Below are 24,762 nucleotides of genomic sequence, written 5' to 3'. Positions count from 1 at the left end.
GATGCCCGATATTAACATCTAGCTACATTAATCAATCAATGAAATAACATATAATTTCCCGAATTTAATTAAGGAACTCAATATAATTCCCTACTTGGATTATAAGTAATAAACATGGTAATTCTAATTTATCTTCACAAGGTCTATTGTGGTTAATTCTTACTCACTCGAATCTAGGGTTCTAGACTAACCTTATGGAAATCAATAAGAGCAAGGATTCCGAACCACTCAACAGAATCTAACTAAACTATGATCACTTATTTCACATGTGCCAAGTACAACTAATCCTCATCACCCCTAACAGTCCCCCAACGCAGATATACCAAGTAGGACTGTGTCATATAGCTCTAGGTAGTGATCATCCAACATGGATGTACCAAGCATGATCACTCCTAGAATGCGTATGGTCCCCTAACGCGGATATACCAAGCAGAACCATATGCATAGTCTAATAACATAGGCAATGATCACCCAATGCAGATATACCAAACCTGATCACCCCTGACAGTCCCCCAACGCGGATATACCAAGCAGAACTATATCATATAGCTCTAGGTAGTGATCACCCAACGCGGATATACCAAGCATGATCACTTCTAGAATGCGTATGGTCCCCCAACGCAGATAAACCAAGCAAGACCATAAGCATAGTCTAATCGTGCATGCCATGATCACCTAACACAAATATACCAAGCATGATCACCCCTGAAATATGTATCGTCCCCCAACGCGGATATACCAAGCAGGACCATCCATGTACCACTGCTACATGGTGCAGTAAATTCAACACATAACCTATTAACACCTCAACCCCTATGAGTTACAACATAGTCACCTACACCATCAACATCTCATGGCCACCAACTAATATGTCCCACAAGTATATAAGTTCTACAAAATACTTCTAATATGATTCTACTATCGCATTGTCATAAAATAATTATACACATCATTCACATTACTAAAAAAGATAATTAAACCCACATATATCAGAACCACCATCAGTACATAAGCCAAATCATGTTTAATAAACATAGGTCTATGGCTAAATATATGAAAATCACAATTCAATAGAAATCACATTTATAAGACCAATTCATATTCACAAATGATATTAATAAGAGGAATTAAGGTAATAACCATATCACATATTTTCAAACCATTCTCTAATCAATGTAGGCCCACTAAACTTCACTTAGTCTCCCATGGTACTAAATTTTAGCATCTAGAACGTTTCGAGACATGTTGACCAAAAGTCAACTCTCGGTCAACGGTAGAGTCCACAACTCTACATAATTCGATTCGAAAGATCCGCCCATTGGATTTCAGATCCGTAACTTCCTAAAGTCCACATTATGCTTTTAGAACAACGTACTAATATTTCAATACGATTCAACGGTCGGATCTCCGCCAATCACGAATTCAAGTGGCGGTCGATGTTTTATTTTACTAACTTACAAATCCTATTCAGGAAGATCAGTATGTAATATTCTCGATCCATAAGTTCCTAGTGTCCTCAAATATCACATACTATAACATATTAAAGTTTGGTGACGATCCAATGGTCGGATCGTCGATTCATTTAATGTCCAAGTGGCGGTCTCTATCAAAACTATAGTCATACGAAGAGATTTCGTCAATCAAACGTCACATATGGAATCAGGGTATCCAAATTAGTTTAGGAGAACCAATGGGGTCTCGGCCCACAGGCCGCCCCGACTAGCCGGAAAAATTCAACTATTTTCAAAAATTACCAAATTTTACAAGCAAGTATATCTCAATGAGTGGAGCAAGTTTCATGCTTGTGGCCAAGTCCAATTAGCCAAGAAACACCTTAAATCGCCTATGAACCACCGAAACCCCAAGTCCAATTAGCCAGGAAACACCTTAAATCGCCTATGAACCACCGAAACCCTAGAATTGGGTGTTCTTCAATTCAGCCTCCATGCGAGCTTCGACGCCTTTACCACGGCTTGGGCTTTGTTCTTGGGTTTGAGGGGAGCCTATTGGTGGCGGCGGTGGTGGTTGAGACCCTTTGGAATCGGCCAATTTCACCAGAACACCCTCGGAACTCAAGCGAGGTAGGTTTTGGGTGGAAATGGAAGAGAGAGTGGAGAGATGATGATTGGCATGATAAATTGGTCCAATTCGCTGGAAATTCAATGGAAAACCACAAGAAAATATGGAGAAAACGGGTTGGGTGGCGCGGGTTAAGGGGAACCTGATTTCCCCCTCCTTCTCACCTTCCCTCATTTCCTTCATTTCCCCATATTTGATTGGGCACTTCCTTTCCTCTCCCCTCCTCTGATTCGTCCCACTTCCCTCCTTTCTCCGATCGCTCTTCTTTTCCTTTTCCCCTACCATCAGGCAGCCTCTCCTCATTTTTTTTCTTTTCTTTTCTTTTTCTCTTTAGCTGCTAGTTGGCAGCTCTAGTTTTTATTTTATATTTTATTACAACAATACGCAATCGAGGGGCTTCTCAAAAAAACATACACCGTATATATAAATGTGTTGAAATTAATAATACAAAAATACGTACCTTTAAATAGTGAAATCCGGGGACTGGATTTCATACATTGTGGCTCAATATACCACCCCGGGGACACCACAACAGAATGGACTAGCAGAGAGAAGAAATAGAACATTGATGGGAATGGTAAGGAGCATGATTTCTAGATCCAAATTGCAAGGGTTTCTTTGGGGAGAATCTTTGAAAACTGCAAACTATATTTTTAATAGAGTTCCTTTGAAAGCAGTTCCAAAGACACCGTTTGAAATATGGACAGGTAGAAGACCTAGTTTTGATCATTTTCATGTTTGGGGTTACATAGCTAAAGCACGACTTTACAATCCAAATGAAAAGAAGTTGGATTCCAGAAGCCACTCATGTTTTTTCATTGGATATTATGAAAAATCAAAAGGCTTTAAGTTCTATTGCCCTCAAGCACATACTAGAGTACAAGAAACTCACAATGTAGTGTTTATGGAGGATGAAGATGTATCAGACCTTGTTCAAGATAGTTTTGTTATTGAAGAACTTGAGCAACTAGATGGAACTTCATCATTGATGAATTATGAATTGGTTCCAAATCGCCAAAGCTACCTGCATCTACTTGTGACTCAGACCATGAGATAGATGAAACTATGATTGTGCCAGATATTCAAGAATTGTATGAACAGTTCAATTATCATAATATTCAAGTTCAAGCTCATCATACTTGAGATTTAGATCAGTTACTTGTCCAACCCTCACTGAGAAAATCTGAGAGAGTTGGAAAGCCAATTATCTCACAAGATTATGTCTATTTGTAAGAAGCTGAGTTTGATTTAGGAGACATAGATGATCCAGTGAATTGCAATCAAGCAATGCAAGGTCCTCGAGTCATTTTGTGGCAAAAAGCAATGAAGGAAGAATTGGATTCAATGTTCAAGAACAATGTCTAGACCCTCGTGGATTCTTCATCACAAATCAAGCCTATAGGATGCAAATGGGTTTATAAAACCAAAAGAGATGTTGTTGGAAGAATTGAGAGGTATAAAACTAGGTTAGTAGCAAAGGGCTTCACTCAAAGGGACGGTATAGATTACAATGATACATTTTCACTGGTTTCTTCCAAAGACTCAATGAGAGTCATCATGGCATTAACAGCTCACTTTGATTTGGAATTGCACCAAATGGATGTGAAAACAGCTTGGGGACTTATTGGAAGATATACATACATACATACATACATACATACATACATACATACATACATACATACATACATACACACACACATATATATATATGGTGTGTTAGCTTAATAAGTCAATTTATGGACTTAAGCAAGCTTCAAGACAATGGTTCCTCAAGTTCGATCAAGTAATTATTACACAAGGGTTTACAGAAAACAAATTAGATGACTGCATCTATATTAAGTTCAAGGGCTCTAGGTTCATTTTCCTAATTCTTTGTGTTGATGATATTCTCCTTGCTAGTTCAAACAAGCAGTTACTGCAAGAAACTAAGGTTGTTCTTAGTACCAATTTTGATATGAAAGACCTAGGTGAGGCTCATTATGTTTTGGGAATCGAAATTGTGAGAGATGGAAACATAAAACTTCTTGGTTTATCTCAAAGAGGTTATATTGAAAGGGTACTGAATTGATTCAACATGGAGAATTGTAACAAAGCAGATGTTCCAGTTAACAAATGAGATAAATTCAGCAAAGATCAGTGTCCTAAGAATGAACTTGAGGTTAATCAAAGCCTTATACTTCATTAGTTGGTAGCCTTATGTATGTTAACATTTTCACTATGCCAAACTTGGCATTCATTGTTGGTTTATTATTAGGCATGCTTCAATCAAATCCAGGTAAGGCTTATTGGGGTGATGCAAAGAAAGTTTTAAGGTATTTGTAAAGAACAAAAGGGCATATGGTGGTGTATGGTTGAGAGAATTCATTGGAATTGACTGTTTTTACATATTCATACCTTGTAGCAAACAAGGATGAGAGAAAGTCCCCAGTGGCTATATATTCATGATGATTGGAGCTGTTGTTTCGTAGAGACTACTATTGATGCCTCTTCAATAATGCTTGGTTACTGGAGCTACAGACTTTAAGATGTTTAGTTAGTTGTTAGTATGAGTTACTCAGTTAGTTTCTAGCTTGAGGTTTTCTTTTGGTTTTTCAGTTAGTGTTCAATTTTTCCTTTTGGCTGATTTATTATTCCAAAAGACTATTTTGCTTATGATATTTTGGATTGCAAGAAATCAATTTGAGATTTTGTTGACGCTTTTTAGAGAACTATTGTTCTGTTCTTTTGTAAGAATGGTGGTTGGTTAACTTTTATTAGTTGATACTCAGACTCTTGATTTTGACAGGTTAAGATTAGCTTGAATGAGTGGGGTAATATAATTTGAGATTGCTACAAGATTCACATGGTTACAAGTACAAATTGAGTGTTATGTATTCCAGAATAAATTATGTAAGTGTGCAGATGGAGTTCTGTTAGAAATGTATAGGTAGACTTGTGAGTGAAGATAATCTTAATGATTAATTCAGACTTGGTGAACACTTCCATGTTTCAAACAAAACTGGTTGTCATGTTTCATACTCAAGTGGGATGTTTCATACTCAAGGGAGAGAATGTTAGAGTATGAGTATGAACATGACATTGGAGCCGGTTATAGTGTCCGAATGTGATATGGAGAAGTCTTGTTAATAAGCTTTAAGTAAACCTGTTTCTTATAGGATTACTAGTTCTAAATGTGGTCCAAGTTTTACGGACTCATGTGTGTACTAGGAATGTGTTTATACACATGTTTGATACAAACTATGATGTTTGTGTTCTATGCTGATCTAATAAAAGATCAATAAGGAGAACATTGAGAATATAAATGTTAATCACTGCTCTCGCAATACCCTGCTCATTCTTTGTCAAAGCCTTATTGTTTGAGAGCACTCGTGGTATTGCAAAAAGATAAGGTTAACCGTTTTCATAGGGCTATCATGGCATCATTTTCATCATCTAGTGCTGCATGTATGTCTTTCATATTTATCTTTATGTTGGTAATTGATGTTCTTGTGTTTGTGACTTGTTAGCATTTCTGTGATTTTTGACTATGGTGTATTTGTATTCCTTACAAGGGCCCCTCTAAATCAACACACAACTGCCCTATGCAAACAACCTCTTTAAGACCTTAAGAATTTTATTTTCTTTTTTCCCGCCAACATATCTTCAGTTTGGATAAACAGCATTGTGGAGGCAACCGGCAACATCTTCTGTTTGGATAAATAGCACTGGAGCCGTAGAATCAGTCGATCGATGAGCACCTTCAGTTTAGATAAATAGCACTACTTCAAGACCGACTGATTATTTATCCAAGTCTCGATCCACAAGGATTTCCGAGTCCTTATTAGAAGATGTCATTTCATCAACCTTCTCGGTGAAGTGAGGTGTTACCAAGTTACTACATTCGGCTCATTGAAAGCCGTATGTGAACTTTGTAGAACTAGCATCCTTGTCTTTAGGCTCTAGAACCTGAAGGTTGAGATGTGTTTCTTATTCGGCCGCAGTCACGAGATCAATAAGTCAGCAGCGCGCCTAACGCCACATCAACATTCATTTTACTACAGCTAACAAGTTGGCACGCCTCGCATTTGACCGAAGGACATAATTAGCCCATTAATTACTCGAGTTATGAACTACATAGGCTAGATAGTTTTTAGGATCAACAACATGTAAGGGTGTTTCGGCTTCCAATGCACTAACAAGTACCCATTAAAAGATTGAAGAATAAATCAAAGTTGACACGTTTTCACTGTGGCGTTTCATCAAACTCTTCACTGACCGCCTTTGTTCTTCGTCAATTCTTCACTCTCCCTTTTCCATTCTATTCAGAGTCACAAAACGGGAACTTCTTAAAGAAGGCAAGGGTTTTTTCTTCTTTCTTTTTTTGTTGTCAATTTCTTGTTTCGGATTTTTATAAACATGTTTTTCTTTTTGCTGATGAATCTGATCATGTATTTTTGTTAGTTTAACTTCACGGTTCATTATTTAGATTGTTGTGCTGGAGATGAAGATGGTTTTGTTTTTCTTTTCCGATTTTGATTATTTAATGTTAAGTGTTCTTCATGGTTACATATGATGTTCTGAACGAGGAAAGTTGAGGTTCCACCATAAAACCAATTGACAATATGGGGAGTAGCCCAACTTACTTATAAGCTCATGTAAGGTCCCTCCTTCATCAATGTGAGATTCATTATCAACACACCCCTTCACATGTGGTGAATTTTCAAGCCAAACATGCGCTCTACGTCACCCCATTGTGTTGTCCATGTATTAGGCTTGAAAATTCGTGAGGGGCTTGTTGAGAATATGAATCTCACATAGATGGTAGGAGGAACCTTACTTGGGCTTATAAGAGGTTGGGCTACTCTCCATATTGCCTATTAGCTTTGTCATGGAACCTCACCTTTCTTCATTGAATTACATGACGCTTCACCAACACTTTGTGTTGTGCGTGTGGGAGTCTGTTGTGGGTCTAAGGTAGTCTAACCATATTGTTGGCTTGTATTGTGTTTGTTATTATTTCATTCAGTTTGATTTACTGATTGAATTTGGAGCCTTAATGGTAGGTCAACTAAATTTGGAAACTAAATGATGTGTCATCTATAAGAAATAAGTCAATTATCAACTTTTATGTCATTTAGTTTGCGTTACCCTACTATTTTTATTGGTTTTTTGTTATAGATGATGACTTTGGTTGAGCTTTTTGTATGAATATTATTCTGAACTTTCTGAATGAATATTATTCTATTTTACTGTATCTACTCACGTATAATATCAGGCTTACGGATCCGATTTTTCATTTTCATTTTTATTTTTTATTGGATATTGTAGAGAAAATGGAATATGAAGCGGTAACTCAACTATGCATTGGCGGATTTGGTAGGCATGTGAAGGTGAGTGATCTTGTAATGTAGTTGGAAAATAACATTGGGAATGTAGGTAGGTGGTTGAAAACTTCTTGGACCCTTGAAGACTCATTTCCAGATGTTTCAATCATTAATACTTCCAGTATTTTAGAAAGAAATGTTTATGTCATGGTGGAGCCTCATGCATTTGTGCATTTTATCATTCGTGATTCAGTGAAATATGCTATGGACGCAGCAAGACGTTCTCAACTTTTTTACAACAATAAACCATGGAAAGTAATTTTGGGCTCTGAGAATCAATATTTCAAGGATCAAAAGTATATGCCGGTAATGATATCTGATGTACTTTTTGAGATTGGAAATTTAGTCTGCCAAGATGAATTTTTTGTTGCTTGGAGAAGACCTCCTCATGCTGTTGATGAATTTTTTTGTTGCTTAGAGAGGATCTCCTTGTGCTACTGTCTTTATTGTGGTTTGTCTTGTTGGAACGTGCAAATTTTGTTTTACCACTGCATTTTCATTTAAAGGGACAGGGAAGCATGCAGTAATCAAATGTGATTTTATGGTACAGTTCTTGGTAAGAGACATTTCTGAAATCCAGCAATACACATACCACAAGTCATGTAATTTTGTTACTGCTGGTTTTGTTGAAATGTCCCACATCGACCATATCAATGACAAAAATAAGAGTTTAAATAGCCTAATCTCATTCCAACTAATACCGAGACCTTTTGTGATAAAACCTCACACCTGAAGGATTGTGCAGGTGGTAATTACCAAGTTGGGGACAATATCGGTGTTGTTGGAAATGGGCTGTATGACTCGTTTCTCTGATAATTCTACATGGTATCAGAACCAATGAGCGGGCCCGTACCGTACTGCCACGTGATGGGTGGGTCCCCTTGGCCCCGCGCTATGATGGTGGGTCCCTTGGCCCCGCGTGTAAGGTAAGTCCCCTTGGCTCCACATGGTTATCGATGTGTGGATCTTCCACATGTGACCTGTTAATTGGGTCTCACATGAGAAGGCGTGTTGAAATGTCCCACATCGACCTTATCAATAACAAAAAGAAGAGTTTAAATACTCTAATCTCACTCCAACTAATACCGAGACCTTTTGTGATAAAAACTCACACCTGACAGATTGTGCAGGTGGTAATTACCAAGTTGGGGACAATATCGGTGTTGTTGGAAGTAGGCGGTATGGCCGTTTCTCTTGATAATTCTACAGCCTTAATCACCCTTAGTTTCATATAGAACTGCTGATGATGACATTGTCGAACCATTCCCATATGATCTGTCAGATGATGATGATCCTTGGATTAGGACCAGAGAGTTTACTCCTAGTGGGGCTATTGGCGTTGCAATTTTTACAAAGTTTCAATACCCACCCGACATGGTGCAAAGATAAACAAGGTCATGAGTTATTTTAGAGAACACATGGTGGTGGAGATTTGCTTAAGATAGCCTCCTAAGGTTCGGGATGAACCTGATTTTGGAATGCCTGCTCCTGATCCTTTCTTCTGTGTTCATTACAAGGATGATATTTCCTTTGAGGCAATGTTCTTGGTTAATGCAGAATGCACAAAAGCATTTTTAATCAGCACCAGTTGTCAGATTGTTTCTTTGATTTACTGAGGAGCCAACCAAAATATGTCAATGTGGCTGCATTGAAGCACTTGCGCACTTACAACCACCCAGAATTTGATGCTGTAAGACACTTAAAGTTGTCCAAGATTGGTTGCTGAAGAATCCTATGCTTTTCAAGGATCCTAAGCATTTGGACGACGTTTTTTAAGTTAGGGGGTTGGTTATCACACCAACTAAAGCCTATTGTCTTCGGCCAGAGGTTGGACTTTCAAATAAGGTTCTTAAAAAATATAAGGAAGTTGCTGATCATTTTTTAAGGGTTATTTTTATGGACGAAGATATGCAGACAATCAACTCTCATGTTCTGAGGTCGGAGTGTTTGAAATGGTACCAGGCATGGTGTTTAGGTTGATAATTTTTTATAAAGGTTGAAACTTTCAGTAGTAGTTTGAAGAAATCTGTGTTTTTTCAAGAGAGAGAGAGAGTGGGGAGCAAGAGTCTGTGTTTTTCATTAATTAGAACAAAAGAGATTACAAGGACTATATTCCTCACAGCTGGTCAAAAACAAATCCTACACTCTAGAGACCTAGAACTCATCTCCGACCATTAATGGTCATCGGAAGATATCATCCATCCACTTGGAAGAAGATGAGGAAGCATAGTACAATTAAAAAGATAAGAACACCAGCTGTATTCTTTCTAAAACTGGAAATGAAACTAGCCGTTGTAATTTGAATCTAATGGCTTCTTCTAAATTAGCAAGTTTTTCATTTCTTCAAAACTTATCAGCTTCCTTTCGATTTCAACTGCAGGTTTAGCTTCTGCAGATTAACTCCAAGGATAGTAGGCAGCTTAATTCTCAACAGCCTCTCCTAAGCTGCTTACTAGCTTAACTCCTAACTTCATCCTCAAGTAATTGAATCGATCCTTAGGCAAGGCTTTTGTAAATATATCTGCCAACTGTCCTTCACTTCTGCATCAGTTCACATCAATGGATCCTTGCTGCAATGCTTCCCGAATAAAGTGATATTTCCTGTTTATATGTCTGGTTCTCTGATGAAAGACCGGATTTTTTACCATCGATATTGCTGACATGTTGTCACAAAACAATGGTGTTGCTTCGGTTTGCATTTCACCAAAATCATCCAACACAAACCTTAACCAGATAGCGTGAGCTGTTGCCTCAGCTGCTAAGACATACTCTGCTTCTGCAGTTGACAATGCAATTGTGTTTTGCTTGACTGAGGCCTACGAAAATGTACCACTACCAAAGCTGAATGCATACCCAGATGTGCTCCTACTGTCATCTTCACTGCCAGCCCAATCTGAGTCACAAAATCCAATCAAAACAGCATCCTTGTCCCTTGTAAATTCAATGTCATAGCTGAAAGTACCTTAAATGTATCTGAGAACTCTTTTAGCTATTCCCATGTGCTTCTTCGTGGGACCATGCATGAATCTTGATAGCAAACTGGCAGCATACATTATATCAGGCCTGGTTGCAGTTAAATATAACAGACTGCCAACAATTTTCCTAAACAAACCTTCATCAGCCAACTCATTTCCATCAACTTTCTTCAGTTTCTCACCAGTGGGTAGAGGAATTGTCACTGACTTACAATCCTCCAGGCCAAACTTTACGAGTAAAGACTTTGCATACTTGCTTTGATGAATAAAAACCCTTTTTATCAGTTTGTAGAACTCTCATTCCCAAGAAATGATGTAAGAGTCCTAAATCAGTCATCTCATATTTTTGCATCATGTCTCTTTTAAACTCATTGAGCAATGTATTGCTGCTTCCAATGTACACTATATCATCAACATATATAGAGACTATGATCATATTTCCTTCTTCATCAGTTCTGGTATATAAGGTAGCCTCACTGGTGCTCATTTTGAAATTGCAACTAGTGAGATAAGTGTCAATCTCACTGTACCAGGCTCTAGGAGCCTACTTCAAACCATAGAGAGTCTTCTTTAACTTATAGACCTTGTGACTTGCATTTTCAACTTCAAAACCCTCTGGTTGCTCAGTGTAAACCTCCTCCTCAAGTACTCCATTCAAGAAGGCTGACTTAACATCTAATTGGAACAGCTTCCAACCCTTTTGTGTTGCAAGTGCAATCAAGGTTCTAATTGTATCTAACCATGCCACTGGGGCAAATGTTTCATTATAATCAATACCAGGTTTCTGGGCATACCCTTTTGCCACAAACCTAGCCTTATGTTTTTGAACTGTTCCATCCAGATTCAACTTGGTTTTGAACACCCATTTGACTCCTATGACTGGTTTGTCTGCAGGCCTTTCCACCAGCTCCCAAGTTCCATTATTTTCAATAGTTTCAATCTCAGCTTCCATTGCTTCCTTCCATGCTTTGTCTTCAATAGCATCATGATAGGTTTCAGGTTCAATAATGGTCATATGACATCTTGCATTGATGTCCTCCAAGCTTCTCAGCTTTACTGGTGTATTGCTTGGTGTTAAACCTTGACTGGTACTGGCAATGTTGCTTCCAGGGACATATTCATCATCTGAGACTAATTGAATGAGATTTGGAGAGTCAATGATGTGAGTTTCATGAGGGGATTCTTCAGTTTCAATTATCTCAGAATTTTCATTTCCAATGGTGAGAGGCATGTAGACAATTTCATCTTGCTTGCTTTCCCAATTCCAGGACTTGTTCTCATCGAATACAACACTTCTTTAGAGTATGATCTTCTTAGTTTGAAGATTATAGATCATGTAGCCTTTCTCACAACTGCCATACCCCATAAAGATTCCCTTGCTTGCTTTGTCATCAAATTTCTATCTAAGATTTGATGGAATGTGATTGTAACAGATACTTCCAAACACTCTCAGATGTTTTACACCTGGTTTTCTCCCTATGAAAGCTTCAAATGGTGTTTTGTCTTAGACTGCAGTGGTATAACACCTATTTTGCAGATACACTGCAGTGCCAACTGCTTCAGCCCAAAACTTGACAGGAATTTTCTTCTCAGACATCATTGATCTTGCCATTTCTCCAATGGTTCTATTTCTTCTCTCAGCAACCCCATTTTGCTGAGGTGAGTAGGCAATAGTCAGTTGCCTCTCCATGCCAAGATCACTGCAATACTCAAGGAATTCATGTGAGGTGTATTCTCCACCTCTGTCACTTCTTAGTTTCTTCAATTTGAATCCACTTTGAAGTTCAACAAATGCTTTGAATTTTTTGAACACATTTATCACATCTGACTTGTTTCTGAGGAAATATACCCAACACATCCTTGAGTAATCATCAATGAATGGGATGAAGTATTTGTTCCCTCCAATGGACTCATTTTGCATTGGACCACATACATCCGTGTGCACCAATTCAAGTGGATTGTTTGCTCTCCAAGGTTTCTCATTCTCAAATGGTTCTCTGTGACTTTTACCATACACACAGCTTTCACATACTCCTTCTTTTTCTGAGAAATCAGGTAAACCCAACACCATTTGTGTTTGCTGTATTTTTTTCATGCTAGTAAAGTTCAAATGGCCCAATCTTCTATGCCAAACCCATTGATCTTCTTGTATTGCTGCTTTCCTTGCCACTGAGTTGACAGATTCCATAGACAATGGAAAACATCTATTTCCAATCATTGCAACTTTAGCAACAACATTATCAAGACTACTATCATCACATATTAATGCATAGTTTCCTCCAAATAGAATGTAGTACCCATGCTCCATCATTTGCCCTATGCTCAGTAGATTTTCATCTAATCCAGGAACTAACAGCACTTCATTTATGTACCTTCTCCCTTTTCGTGTCTTAACTACAAGTGTCCCTTTTCCTGTGGCTTGAACAAGGTCTCCAGTGCCCATTTTTACTTTGTAGGTCACTGACTTATCAAGGTTAATCAATAAGGACTCTTGAGAGGTCATGTGGTTGCTGCATGCACTATCCACAAACCACACAAACTTGCTTGATGCAATTGAACTTGCATGACAAGCATAGAACATGGTTGCTATGATTGCATCTTCTTCCTTTACACAGTTTGCAACTTGTTTACCATTGTCACAATCCTTAGTTAAGTGACCAAATCGATTGCACCTTCCACACTTGGCTTTTCCTTTATATCTGCACACACCAAAATGGTATTTCTCATAAACTTGGCACTGAGGTTTTACACCACTTTGACTATTACTCCCTTGCTTGTTCTGTGGATTGGATTTATTGTTCCAGTTTCCCGCAAAGTTGTTGTTCCAGCTTGAACCACTGGTATTGTTCCAGTTTCCATTTTGAGACCAATTTTTTCCCTTCTTATATTGACTCCATTTTGGATTTGTCTTGTACTGAGACCCTTTGAAATTTCCAGTGCTATTTCCATTTCCTCTAACTTTAAGACTATTGAAAGCCCTCTCAGTACCTGTGTATTTATCTCTTTCATCATGCAAATCTTCTCTTTTATCATAGACTTTCACTGAAGCTAGGACTTCCTCAACTCTAATAGTGTCTAGATCTCTGGTTTCTTCAATGATTGACACTATGGACTTATTTCTCCTACTTAGACTCATCAACAGCTTTTGAACAATTCTTTTCTCTGTTACATCTTCTCCTAGAGATTTCAAGTTGTTTACTATCTCAAAGAACCGAGCCAGGTAGTCATCCAAAGATTCAACATCATTCATCCTTAGATATTCAAAATCAGCTCTAATGGCTTGTAATTTCACAGCTCTTACCTTTTTATCTCCTCTGAACTCTCTTCTCAGGATGTCCCAGGCACCTTTTGCAGTCTTCTCATTCCGAATTCTAGGAAAAAGTTCATCAGTGATTGCTCCTTGAATTAGACTTAGAGCCTTGGCATTCTTGATATTTTTCTCCTTTGAGACAACTGGTCCTTCAACTGGAATGTGCTCTGACTCGCTTTCTCCTTCTTCCTCAGAAACTTCCTCTCTGGGAGTTTGTTGTTCAGCAAGGCCAGCTTCAACCACATCCCATGGATCATAGGCTATGAGAATGGTTTCCATTTTCACGGCCCAAAAATCGTAGTTTGAGCCATTAAATTGTGGTGTTCGTAAATCACCACCGGATGAGCTTGATCCAGCCATCTTCTCAGGTAACACAGCTCAAATGGTTATAAAGGTACCACCTTTAAGGTTTTCTGAATTTTTTTTTTTAATGGATCTCTCTCACAGTATCACGCCATTTCTTCAGAATCAGACGTAGTGCTCTGATACCATGTTTGAAATTGTACCAGGCATGGTGTTTAGGTTGATAATTTTTTATAAAGGTTGAAACTTTCAGTAGTAGTTTGAAGAAATCTGTGTTTTTTCAAGAGAGAGAGAGAGTGGGGAGCAAGAGTCTGTGTTTTTCATTAATTAGAACAAAAGAGATTACAAGGACTATATTCCTCACAGCTGGTCAAAAACAGATCCTACACTCTAGAGACCTAGAACTCATCTCCGGCCATTAATGGTTATCGGAGGATATCATCCATCCACTTGGAAGAAGATGAGGAAGCATAGTACAATTAAAAAGATAAGAACACCAGATGTAATCTTTCTAAAACTGGAAATGAAACTAGCAGTTGTAATTTGAATCTAACGGCTCCTTCTAAATTAGCAAGTTCTTCATTTCTTCAAAACTTCTCAGCTTCCTTTCGATTTCAACTGCAGATTTAGCTTCTGCAGATTAACTCCAAGGCTAGTAGGCAGCTTAATTCTCAACACGGAGGGTGCTCCTATTTTGAAGGAAATTATGGCAGCAAACCCCTCTGCTCAGGAAACAAATGTATTCAGAAGGATGCATGCCATTTTGACTGAAGGCTTTTACTTGTGTGGTCGTATGTACTCTTTCTTCGGCTTCTCATTCAATCATTTGAGCAAAACCGTTCTGCCTGGTTTTTTGCTGAAGGCATGAATATTACCATCTGTGACATCAAAAGTTGGATGGGCCAATACTTTCCGTCTACATCTGCAACAACACCTTTCAATGGGATTGGTAAGATTGCTCCTACCCTGGCAATGAAAGTTACTTTTTCGGTGTTTTACTTAGAAATTTTTGTATTAACCCGTTAGATACGTTGTTTACCTACCATTAACAAACAGGTTCATGTCAACAGTGACAAGCTTCTGATGTGGAACCTTTCAGTGTACGGAAAACTATCAAGTTGAAGCAAACATGGCCGACAATCAAAGTGTATGCATTATCAACATTTTGCTACTGAATCAGTAACGTCCATGCGCATCGTGCAACATTATGAATTTTGATGTTTAAAATCTCAACATTATACTTAAGGGAACTACTATGCCCATTGTGCAACGTTATGAAAAGTGATTCTAATTACTCCCTTGTGCAAACTGATTCTAAATATCATTTTACGAAAAATGATTCTTAATATCATTTTATGATAATTAATTTTGTTATGATAACTGATTCTGAATACCATTTTCTGAAAACGGATTATACATTATATATCTGTACAAGGTAACAAAACTGATCTAATAATAGCTTCCAAAAAAATTAAAATAATCCATGTATTTAACTTTAATCTTTCCCGGGCCCCACGGCCCTTTTTTCTTGTTTTTTTTGAAGAACGGCCCAAATTTGTTTTTACCTAAGTTTTTATGATTGTTTGTAGAATCCCTTCTGCAAAGCTTCCCTGTCCCTTCACTAATCTGAAAAGCTGTCTCCTATTATGTTTTTAACTTTAGTCTAATCCGTGAGCCCATGTGTTTTACTTCTACAGTAGCAGGATCTGATTCTTAGAGCACTTCTAGTGATGAGCTTTATATGAGGTTGAAAAAATGGTGAATATAACTCATTTTAAGGCTTTGAAGAATTTTTGGACTTTATAAAATAATCTCTTGTGAGAACCTATATTTTGAAAATATATTTATCTAAAAATATTATTCATAAGATTAATTTTGATTTTTTTTCAATTACTACATTTTAAACGCATGATTTTCTTTCCAACCTTATTCCTATTTTTTTTTTTATGACGTTGTTCTAGATGTGCCCAATAAGCACCCTAGTTGTTGACTGTTGGGAGCTACAATCTAGGCGTGGCATGAAATGATTTAGGATTGAATTAGAGCTACTTGTGAGCAGTCTTGCGGCTGTACGTGGCAAATGAGATGTCAAGGTGTTTATCATGCAATTGACACCGCTTGCATGCATAAACTTGGCCTTAACGCTTTCGGATTTGGTGGTAATCTCGCCATTTGGTCAACCAATCATGGACTAGTTTCTAGCCTCCACTTTTCCTATATACATTGGGTCCCTTTACAATAGGTTCCAGTTAACAGTTTCTCTTCTTGTTAAGTCTTCTTTCACGCCTTCTTGCTGTTTAACTCTGTTTCTTTGCTGCTTAACTCTCTATTTCTCCAACTACAATACCGTAACACAAGTACTCATGTCGCAGATGCATTTCTTGTTGCCGCATGAGATTCTCGACCCCACATTAATCCAGAAACTAAAGCCAAGACAGTGCAACACAAGTACTAATGTCGCGGATGCGTTTGTTGTTGCTGCATGAGATTCTCCATCCCACATTAATCCCAGAAACCAAAGCCAATAACCACAGTGCAACACAAATATGCAAGCCACAAATGCGTTTGTCGTATATGATTCTGATGATGTTGATGACAGTAATTCTTCACTGTCATTCTCGAAATCTGATTATTATGATGAAGATGATGAGAATGATAGTGATTCCTTACTGTCACTATATGTGCACAGAAGCGCTAGTCCCAAAAGATAACCGTGATCAACTTTGCATGGGATTTAATAAACCTTCAAACGATATTTCCAGTACCACATACGAATAAGAACTTGAGTCCAATAGCTGGAAAAGCGATTGTTTCACTTTGCTTTTGGATGATTCAAACTCTACCCATTATCAAGATCATGATCAAGATAAAGACTCTCCTCATATTCCACTCTCTCCGCCGCGATTTACTTTCTACTTTGATTGCAATTTGTGTTTGAAATTGGCACAAGATCCAATTGTGACTTCTTGCGGGCATTACTGCTGACCTTTGTCTCTACACTTGGTTGAACATCTGCAGCTTTTCAAAGGAGTGTCGTGTTTGCAAGAGTAAGCTGACTGATTCATTGATCACTCCTATTTACTGCAGCAAAGTCCTCAGTTTTTTGCCACCAGGACCAACGAGGCTTCATCCTCTCGATTAAAGCAGCAAAAATATTATTTACTTAATTAGTTTATTATGTAATTCTTTTTACTAGTTGATGTAGATGCAATTACTGTTAAGCTCAGAAAGAAGCTAGATTCTGTACTCTGTAAGTAGTATGCTAGCTGAACCAACTTTCAATATCTTTACAAATCACTTCGTTAGTTCACTCCCTAATATTTTGCTGCTTCTTTCTTTTTGTTTTATGTTTTTGTTGAATTTGCAGTCTCTTTTCACTTCCAAGTAAGAATTCTCATGTTCAACTCTCATAAGTGGCAAGTGTCGATGCAAATTTCTGCCTTCTTCAGTCTTGACAAAAATGCACCTACAAAATAATCAACATCCTTGATCAAAGACCTAAGCCTCACGAGCCCGCAAGGTGTGGAGGGGGGCGGTTAGGCCAATGGATCTTCAATGCCTAAGTTAGTTTCTCTGAAAAAAGTAAGTGTTTAGGGCTTTTAGGAGTAGCAAAAGCTTACCGAAATATAGTAGAGATGAAGGTATTTATAGGAGGAGGGACCGGCCATGGTGTTAGGGTTTTACCCTTCACATGGTAGCATTCTATTGGCCCTAGTTTATAGATAAAATATTCTCAAGATATTAAATAGGAAATAATATCTTGAGATAATGGTGTAAATATCTCTAATTGATTTAAATAGTGATTACTTAGTTGAATGGAGTCAATCTTCAATTGTGAATGTATTAAAAATAGGATTTGGGTAATTAATCCTTATTTGTAATGCTTTGACTTTTCCTTGTCTGCTCATTTAATGAAGGCAATCTGGTCTTTCTGAAGCAAAAGTCCACTTGCTGCCTCTATGATTTTTGAAATTATTTTAAGCTCCACAAATGCCCCCACACATTATAGGCTACATGTAGAAAATGGGCAATTGGTGTAGAAGTCCTAAGCTGCATGGGTGTATAGAGTTGTTTTCCAATTTGATGTAGATCTCCTTCTTTGACTTGGAGATAGACTCTTCTAGGAAAAGGAAACCAATTTCCCCCAATACCTATTAATTCTGCCTTAAGCAGGGGATTAAATAAATTTGGAGAACAATCTTCATTCCAACAAGGAAGAGAAATTAGAGGAAATTTATTCTCCCTCCCCTAACTATCTTCTTCTCTTGCCCTTGCAAAGAGTCATTTCTCGTGGTTCTTCTTCTTCTTTGTGCTGCACCAAGGTATGAAAAAGGTAATTTTCTCTGTCTTTTTGGGTGGTGCTGCCGCGGGGCAGTCGTTGGGGTCGTGCTACTAAGGGCAGTCGTCGACATGCAAGGGCCAAAAGTTGGCTCGGTGTGGGTCGAGGAGGTGGCATAGTAGAGGCCACGAGTTGGGCTGCTCAACTCAACTGGATCCAAAGATAGCTATGTAGTTGAGGTTACGACTTGAGGCGTTAGGGCACAATGCAAAGTGAACCATGGGGCTCGAGCTCCCTCCAGGGGCTTGAATCTGACATGGGCTAGTCAGGTGTGTCGTGTGGTGTGGAGCAACTGAGTTATCACCATAGGTTGCTCGACTCGTTGAGAAAATGTGATCATAAGTGGTGTTTGCTTCATCTTAGGTCAATTTTTACAATTTTGGCTATGTAGACCATATCTAGGGTAGGCTGTCAAATTATGAATTTTCCGAGAAGGACTTCGAGACTTTCTTCATTTCTTTAGTTGATCTGATTGACTTCTCGTTTAAGGTTGCCTTTGGTAGAGCAGCTGAGGGTTTGGTAGGGGCGGTTGAGGATGAGATGATGGAAGCTTTGGCTGTTAAGAGTGGTGTGCTTGCTAAAGGCGTGGCAGTTGAGAAACCAATGATTATGTAAGCTGCTAATGAGTAGTCTTTTTGCTTAGACTTAGGAATTTTCTTATTTTCCTTTTCGTTCTGCTTTATTTGAACCTTGTTGGCCTTCAAGCTGATTTATCAATTTGCTACAAATTTAATAAACAATTTTCCTTGCTTTGCTTCATCCTTGCTATTTCACGATATCTTTTGCAAAACTTTACTGCAAGACAGTCAGCTCGGCAAGCTACTTCGAGGAAGCAGTCGATCCCACATCATCAGTTAGGTTTTAGTTTTAGCTTCGGGGCTTCAGGAGCCTTGCCTGCTTGAGGCGACTTGCAAAAATTTTTCATAGGACGGGCTGCTGGGTTAGCTACTTCAATGAAACAGTCGATCCCACATCATCACTTTAGGCTTTAGTCTTGGTTTTGATGCTCAATGAGCTTTACGTGCAAGAGAAAATATGCTAAGTTTCTAACTTATAGAGCCGGCGGCCACACTTGTGGCTTTCGTAGAAAGCAGACAAGTCCACATAGCTGCTACAGTTGTGAATCTCGGCTTTAACAGCTTCATGAGCCTTGGCCTTCCCAAGGCATGTTGTGAAATTTCTAACTTATAGAGCCAGTGGCCATACACATGCTTCTCGTATAAAATAGAGGAATCCACGTAGCCACTGTAGTTATACATTTCAGCTTTAACTCTTGTAAAACTTAAATCATAAACCGTCAGTCAGAAGTGCTACTTTTAAATAAGCAGGTAGGTCCGCGTAGTCATAGTAGGTGTTAGTCTCGGTTTACAGATTACCAAGGGTAGCCAGTCATTGGGTCATCGGCCAGGCGTCTTACTTAAGAAGCAAACGACCTGCATGACCACTTTAGGCATTAGCCATAGCTTTCAGAGGCGTTGTATGCGAAATCGTAACTCAGTGGCCGTATCCTTCCGAGCTGCTGGCCCCTTGATCTTCTAAGTTACACCCAGCTCGATACAGATCTCTTGGGCAACAATTGAAACTGATTATGCAAGTTGCTTGACTAGTATTACAACACTTTATATCTGAGTTACATTCATGAAGATTGTACGTCGTGGGCATACAATCTAGTCACGCGAATCTTTCATAGGCAGGGATCCTGCACTTAGCGTCTTTTATGGTTAAAGACCTAGGTTCCCGCAGAATTGAATCATTCAATTGGCTAAGTCTTTTAAGGAAAAATTTTATTGTGGCCAATTTTAGAAGTGTCCCAACGTAAGTAGTCTAAGATTTTAGGGTAACTAAGTAGTCTAACAACCCATCCACATTTAGATATTCTAAAGTAGTTTACGCTCTCATGTTGGAGAGAAAACCCATATGGGTGTCGAGGAATACGTTTAACGTTTCGCACTGGAGAGCAAACCTAGATGGGTGTCAGGGAATTGGTTTACCATCTTGCACTGGAGAGCAAACCTAGATAGGTGTCGAGGAATTAGTTTACCCTCTCGCAGTAGAGAGCATAAGCAGATGGGTGTCGGGGGATTGGTTTACCCTCTCACACTGAAGAGCATAGAAATCGTCGTTGTGAATGTAGCTGAAGAAAGTTGGACTACTGGATAACTGAAATAACCCTCTCACACTGGAGAGCATAGAAATCATCGTTGTGAATGAATCTGAATGGATTGTGAGCTTTTTCACCTCTAAGTCTTTCACTAGCCAGGGGCTGCTGGTAAAGCCTTATATTCTACTACATTGTTGGATGTTTTGAAGCTCGAAACGTTGTTAGCCTAGTCGACGCTGCAGGGAGCCTCATGACAAGTTTATTATGGTTGGCAACCATTGTGCATGATAGGCATAGCTAAAAGCTAAAGAGTTGAGGCCGGCTGGGCCATGTTATGCACGGTAGAAGGTAATGTTCAACTATCAGTATTGGGCCGCTATAGGGCTAAGTTGCGCGCAGCGGGAGACAGTGCTTGACTACTGGCGTTGGGCTGCTCCATATATGGAATCGTTTAGGTAATGAGGACTAGGCATGCTTCTGATCCCGATAATTGAAGGAACTCTCTTGCAGGTTAAGTTGATGCATCCTTCTAGTGCTCATCTGCCCCCAGCGTGGCTTTGGGCTAAGTTGTTGCGTTCGTCGGAATGTATATTGATGTATGTACCTTTATCATAGCGTGTCTAGATTGTATGAAATACTAGGTCATGACAATGATTGCATGCGTCTAAAAGTACAGCTTTCTAACTGTGAAATACAGGTAGTTGAGCCCCCAGCTCTTCTCGTATAGGGGTAGAGCTCACTACTGCTTCAGATACCGCCAGATAGATGTACAAGTCCCCCTCTGTGTCCGGGTTGGATAGTAGAGGAAGTCATGTTAGGTACTTCTTCAAGTCTTAGAATGTTCTCTCGCACTTCGTCTATCTCGTCGCGTATTCCTAATCATCATGAAAAAAAAGCTTGCATCACTGGTTAGGTCGTGAGAGGAAATGATTGAGTGTTGCTGCTCTCCTTTAAAGTAGTGAGGGATTTCATATCTAGGGTTGCTCAGATCTTTTTTGGATGTGCTTCTAACGGGGTTAAGCTTCTTCAATGGTTTCAATGCTCTAGAATCCGTGCAGCTGCTCTGCTACGAGCCTTTATACTTCCTTATGGATTTGCCTCTGCTTTTAGTGTTGACCTTCTATCTATGTTGCTCTTCCACATGTCCTACTCATCTGCACCACGATTGCGGTGCATGCGGTTCATTTCTGGCTGGTGAGCAAGCTATTCGTAGTCATGCTTAGCAAGGGTTACCAGTTGAGTTTTTGCTGAAATGCTCTCGTGCTCTCCTCGATTTATCTTGCAGATGCCTACTCTAATGCCTAGCATTAGGATTTCCTTGTGGGTTTAACCTTATATGGACGATTCACCTAAAATGTCCAAAGAGCCCATTGGAACCTCGAATGCACACTAACTCGTGGGCTAAGTCGAGAATGAATGTTTCTTTGTGCATTAAGGCAGAAGAAGACATTTTTCTAAGGGCCAAGTCGAGAGTGTACACTACCCGAACACATGGTTCGTGGCAGGCTGAACGACTTTCTGCCAGGACGTCGCTGGAAAAAGTTACAATCATCTGCCCTTATCCTGCTTCGGGACACCTTGTATGGGGCGCACTGTGCCTCAATGTGCTCAAAAAGCTGATTCACCAAGGTGGTTTGCTACGCGAGGGTGTTGGTTAGGTCGACAACCTGCTGGCGAAGTGATGTTCACCATTTGGAGTGGAATAGTCTGGATGATAGGTGTCTCTATATGTGGTGGAAGCGTAATGAACTGCAAGTACAAAACTTAGGCCCGAAGCGGGCATACTTGCTGAAAAATAGGGTGAAAATACCTTTGGGTTGATCATCGATCTGATGGTCGGAATTTGGATCACCTAAAATAGCCTTGAGCCAATCTGGGTTACAGAAGCAGGTCTCAAGGTGGGCCAACCTACCTAGCTGGTTGGGCTGTGTGTTGGGGCCATTTGTGCTTGCGAGTGGGCCTCCTGCTCTTGGGCTAGCGCTGCTTGCGTCGCAACTTCGACTGGCGCCTGCTCTTTGCAGGCCTAGGCTGCTGTTACAACGAAGTGGGCTTGGTCCTAGACTTAGGCCATTGTGGCTCAAGCTGCTACAGCTTGAGCTACTTGGCTAACGGCTTGAGCTGATGTGGTATAGGCCTCTTACCCATGGGCCAGCACATAAACATGGGTCGTTGCTTGGTGGTGAGCTTGGCTTGGTTGGTGGCGAGCTGGGCTTAGGCCATCTACCCGTAAGCCCTTTCTACTCGCTAGGCTACTGCTTGCTTCTCGCTGGCTTAAGCTGCCATCGCAGCTTGGCTGTTGCAATGGGTTGGGCCTCCTAGCTTAAGTCTACTGTTATAACTACCACGTTGTAGGCCTTCTGGCCCTTAGGCCGTAGGCTCCTGCGCAGCATGGTGAGCCACTGTCGCACGCGTCTAGGCTCCAACTTGGGCTACTGCTGCAGTGGTCCTTGTCGTGCGTTGCAAAGTGGTGGCCACGACAAATGTGGCTCCACAGCGATGACGCTCCTCGTCCCCGTTCTCCTGTCCAAATCCTTAAATGTACGTCGTCGTAGTTTCTGAATTTCCTACCATTGTATCCTTTCTAAGGGATTGATGAATAAACTTTTCTAAGAAAAATTAATTGATAAACAAGTGAGGAATTCAACTTAGTAGAAAATTCAAGAAACCAAATGCGAGAGTCATCTTGGAGTATTTGAATTAGCTCTCAACGAAAACACCAATTTTTCGATGCAAATTTTCGCCTTTAGTCTTGACGAAAATGCATTTGCAAAACAATCAACACCTTTGATAAAAGATCTAAGCCTCACGTGCCCATAAGGCATGGAGGAGAGAGGTTAGGTCAATGAATCTCTGATGTCTAAGTTAGTTTCTCTTAAAAGAGTAAGTGTTTAGGGCTTTTAAGGGTTGCAAAAACTTACCGAAATTTGGTAGAGATAGAGGTATTTATAAGAGGAAGGGTCAGCCATGGTGTTAGGGTTTTACCATACACATGGCAACATCCTATTGGCCAAGGTTTATGTAGAGAATATTCTCAAGATATTAAATATGAAATAATATCTTGAGATAATAGTGTAAATATCCCTAATTGATTTAAATAAGGATTACTTACTTTAATGGAGTCAATCTTTAATTGGAAATGTATTAAAGATAGGATTTGGGTATTTATTCCTCATCTTTAATGCTTTCATTTTTCCTTGCAATGGGCAAGTGAGCTGTAAGCAATCGTATTCAGCTGCTTGGACCTTTAGGGGTGCTGAGTTGTGTGTGGGAGTATCTGAGAAGTCTACTCATTTAATTAGAGCAATCTAGTCTTTCTTGAACAAAAGTCCACGTGTCGATTCTAATATTTTTGAGATTATTTTAGGCTCCACAACAAGTTTGATACCTAATTATGGCCGATCGGTTTTGTAGCTTGGCTTGATATCCACCCCCGAATATAATTCTATCAAAAAGAAATTGGAAATTAAGGCAAAATCGTTTGTATTTATTGTATGCATGCTCACGTTAATTGAAAGGAAAGTACACGGTGGTTGATAAGGACTGACTTATATACTTACAAGGACAAGGAAATTAGAAATTTTAGCCTCCCGCATTGTAGCCTCAAGCTGCTAATTACAATAAACAATACCACATTGTCCATTATTTACCATTAACGTGTTTTCACTGTACAACTTTCATATTCAGAACTGTTTATTTGCTTAAAGGTTAAAACTAGAATAGCCTCTCATTGTACAATTATCAGCTGTTCTAATTACTTTATCCCACCTTTGTCCCAAGCAATTATTATTATGGGTGAACTGTTGATTTAGTCCTTAAATTATTACCTTATTAAAAATTAAGTCCCTAAATTATTACTTTTTTCAGAAAAATCCGTCCTCAAACTAATAAAATTACCCATTACATCCCTAATATTAAATTTCAATCTATTCTATTCAATTTTTCATCAATTTAAATAACGTGACTTGCATATGATACACTTTAGAAAATAGATTGGTTGTTTTTCATGGTTTAAGGACATATTTTTTTAGAAAAATAGTGTATGGAATTAATTTTGAAGTGTAAATTAGACATTAGATTTGTAACCTATATACAACATTAAGAGCTTATGGGCAAGAAAATGGTGTCAATGTCCTCTAAAATATGTCATGTGACTAAATTTGACGAAAAAAATAATAAAATAGCTTTAAGTATAATATTAGGTACGAAATTAGCAATTTTTAATGAATTCAAAGACTTATTTTATTGAAAAAATAATTTAGGCACCTCATTTTCATTGACATGATAATTCA

The 24,762-nt window shown here is 39.0% G+C and overlaps 1 protein-coding gene across 1 annotated transcript; it reads right to left on the bottom strand.

Annotated features, from left to right (window-relative positions):
• Nucleotides 1-10,964: 10,964 nt before the first annotated feature.
• On the bottom strand, nt 10,965-11,651 carry LOC139197718 (uncharacterized mitochondrial protein AtMg00820-like). The gene has a single exon (XM_070825670.1). It carries the CDS (start codon nt 11,649-11,651, stop codon nt 10,965-10,967), a length of 687 nt encoding a protein of 228 aa, XP_070681771.1.
• Between the last annotated feature and the right edge of the window lie 13,111 nt (nt 11,652-24,762).

This window comes from Malus domestica, chromosome 07 (assembly GCF_042453785.1).
Source record: "Malus domestica chromosome 07, GDT2T_hap1".
Taxonomy (NCBI): domain Eukaryota; kingdom Viridiplantae; phylum Streptophyta; class Magnoliopsida; order Rosales; family Rosaceae; genus Malus; species Malus domestica.
The sequence above is the reverse complement of the archived record's forward strand: the minus strand, read 5'-3'. Positions and strand labels throughout refer to the sequence as shown.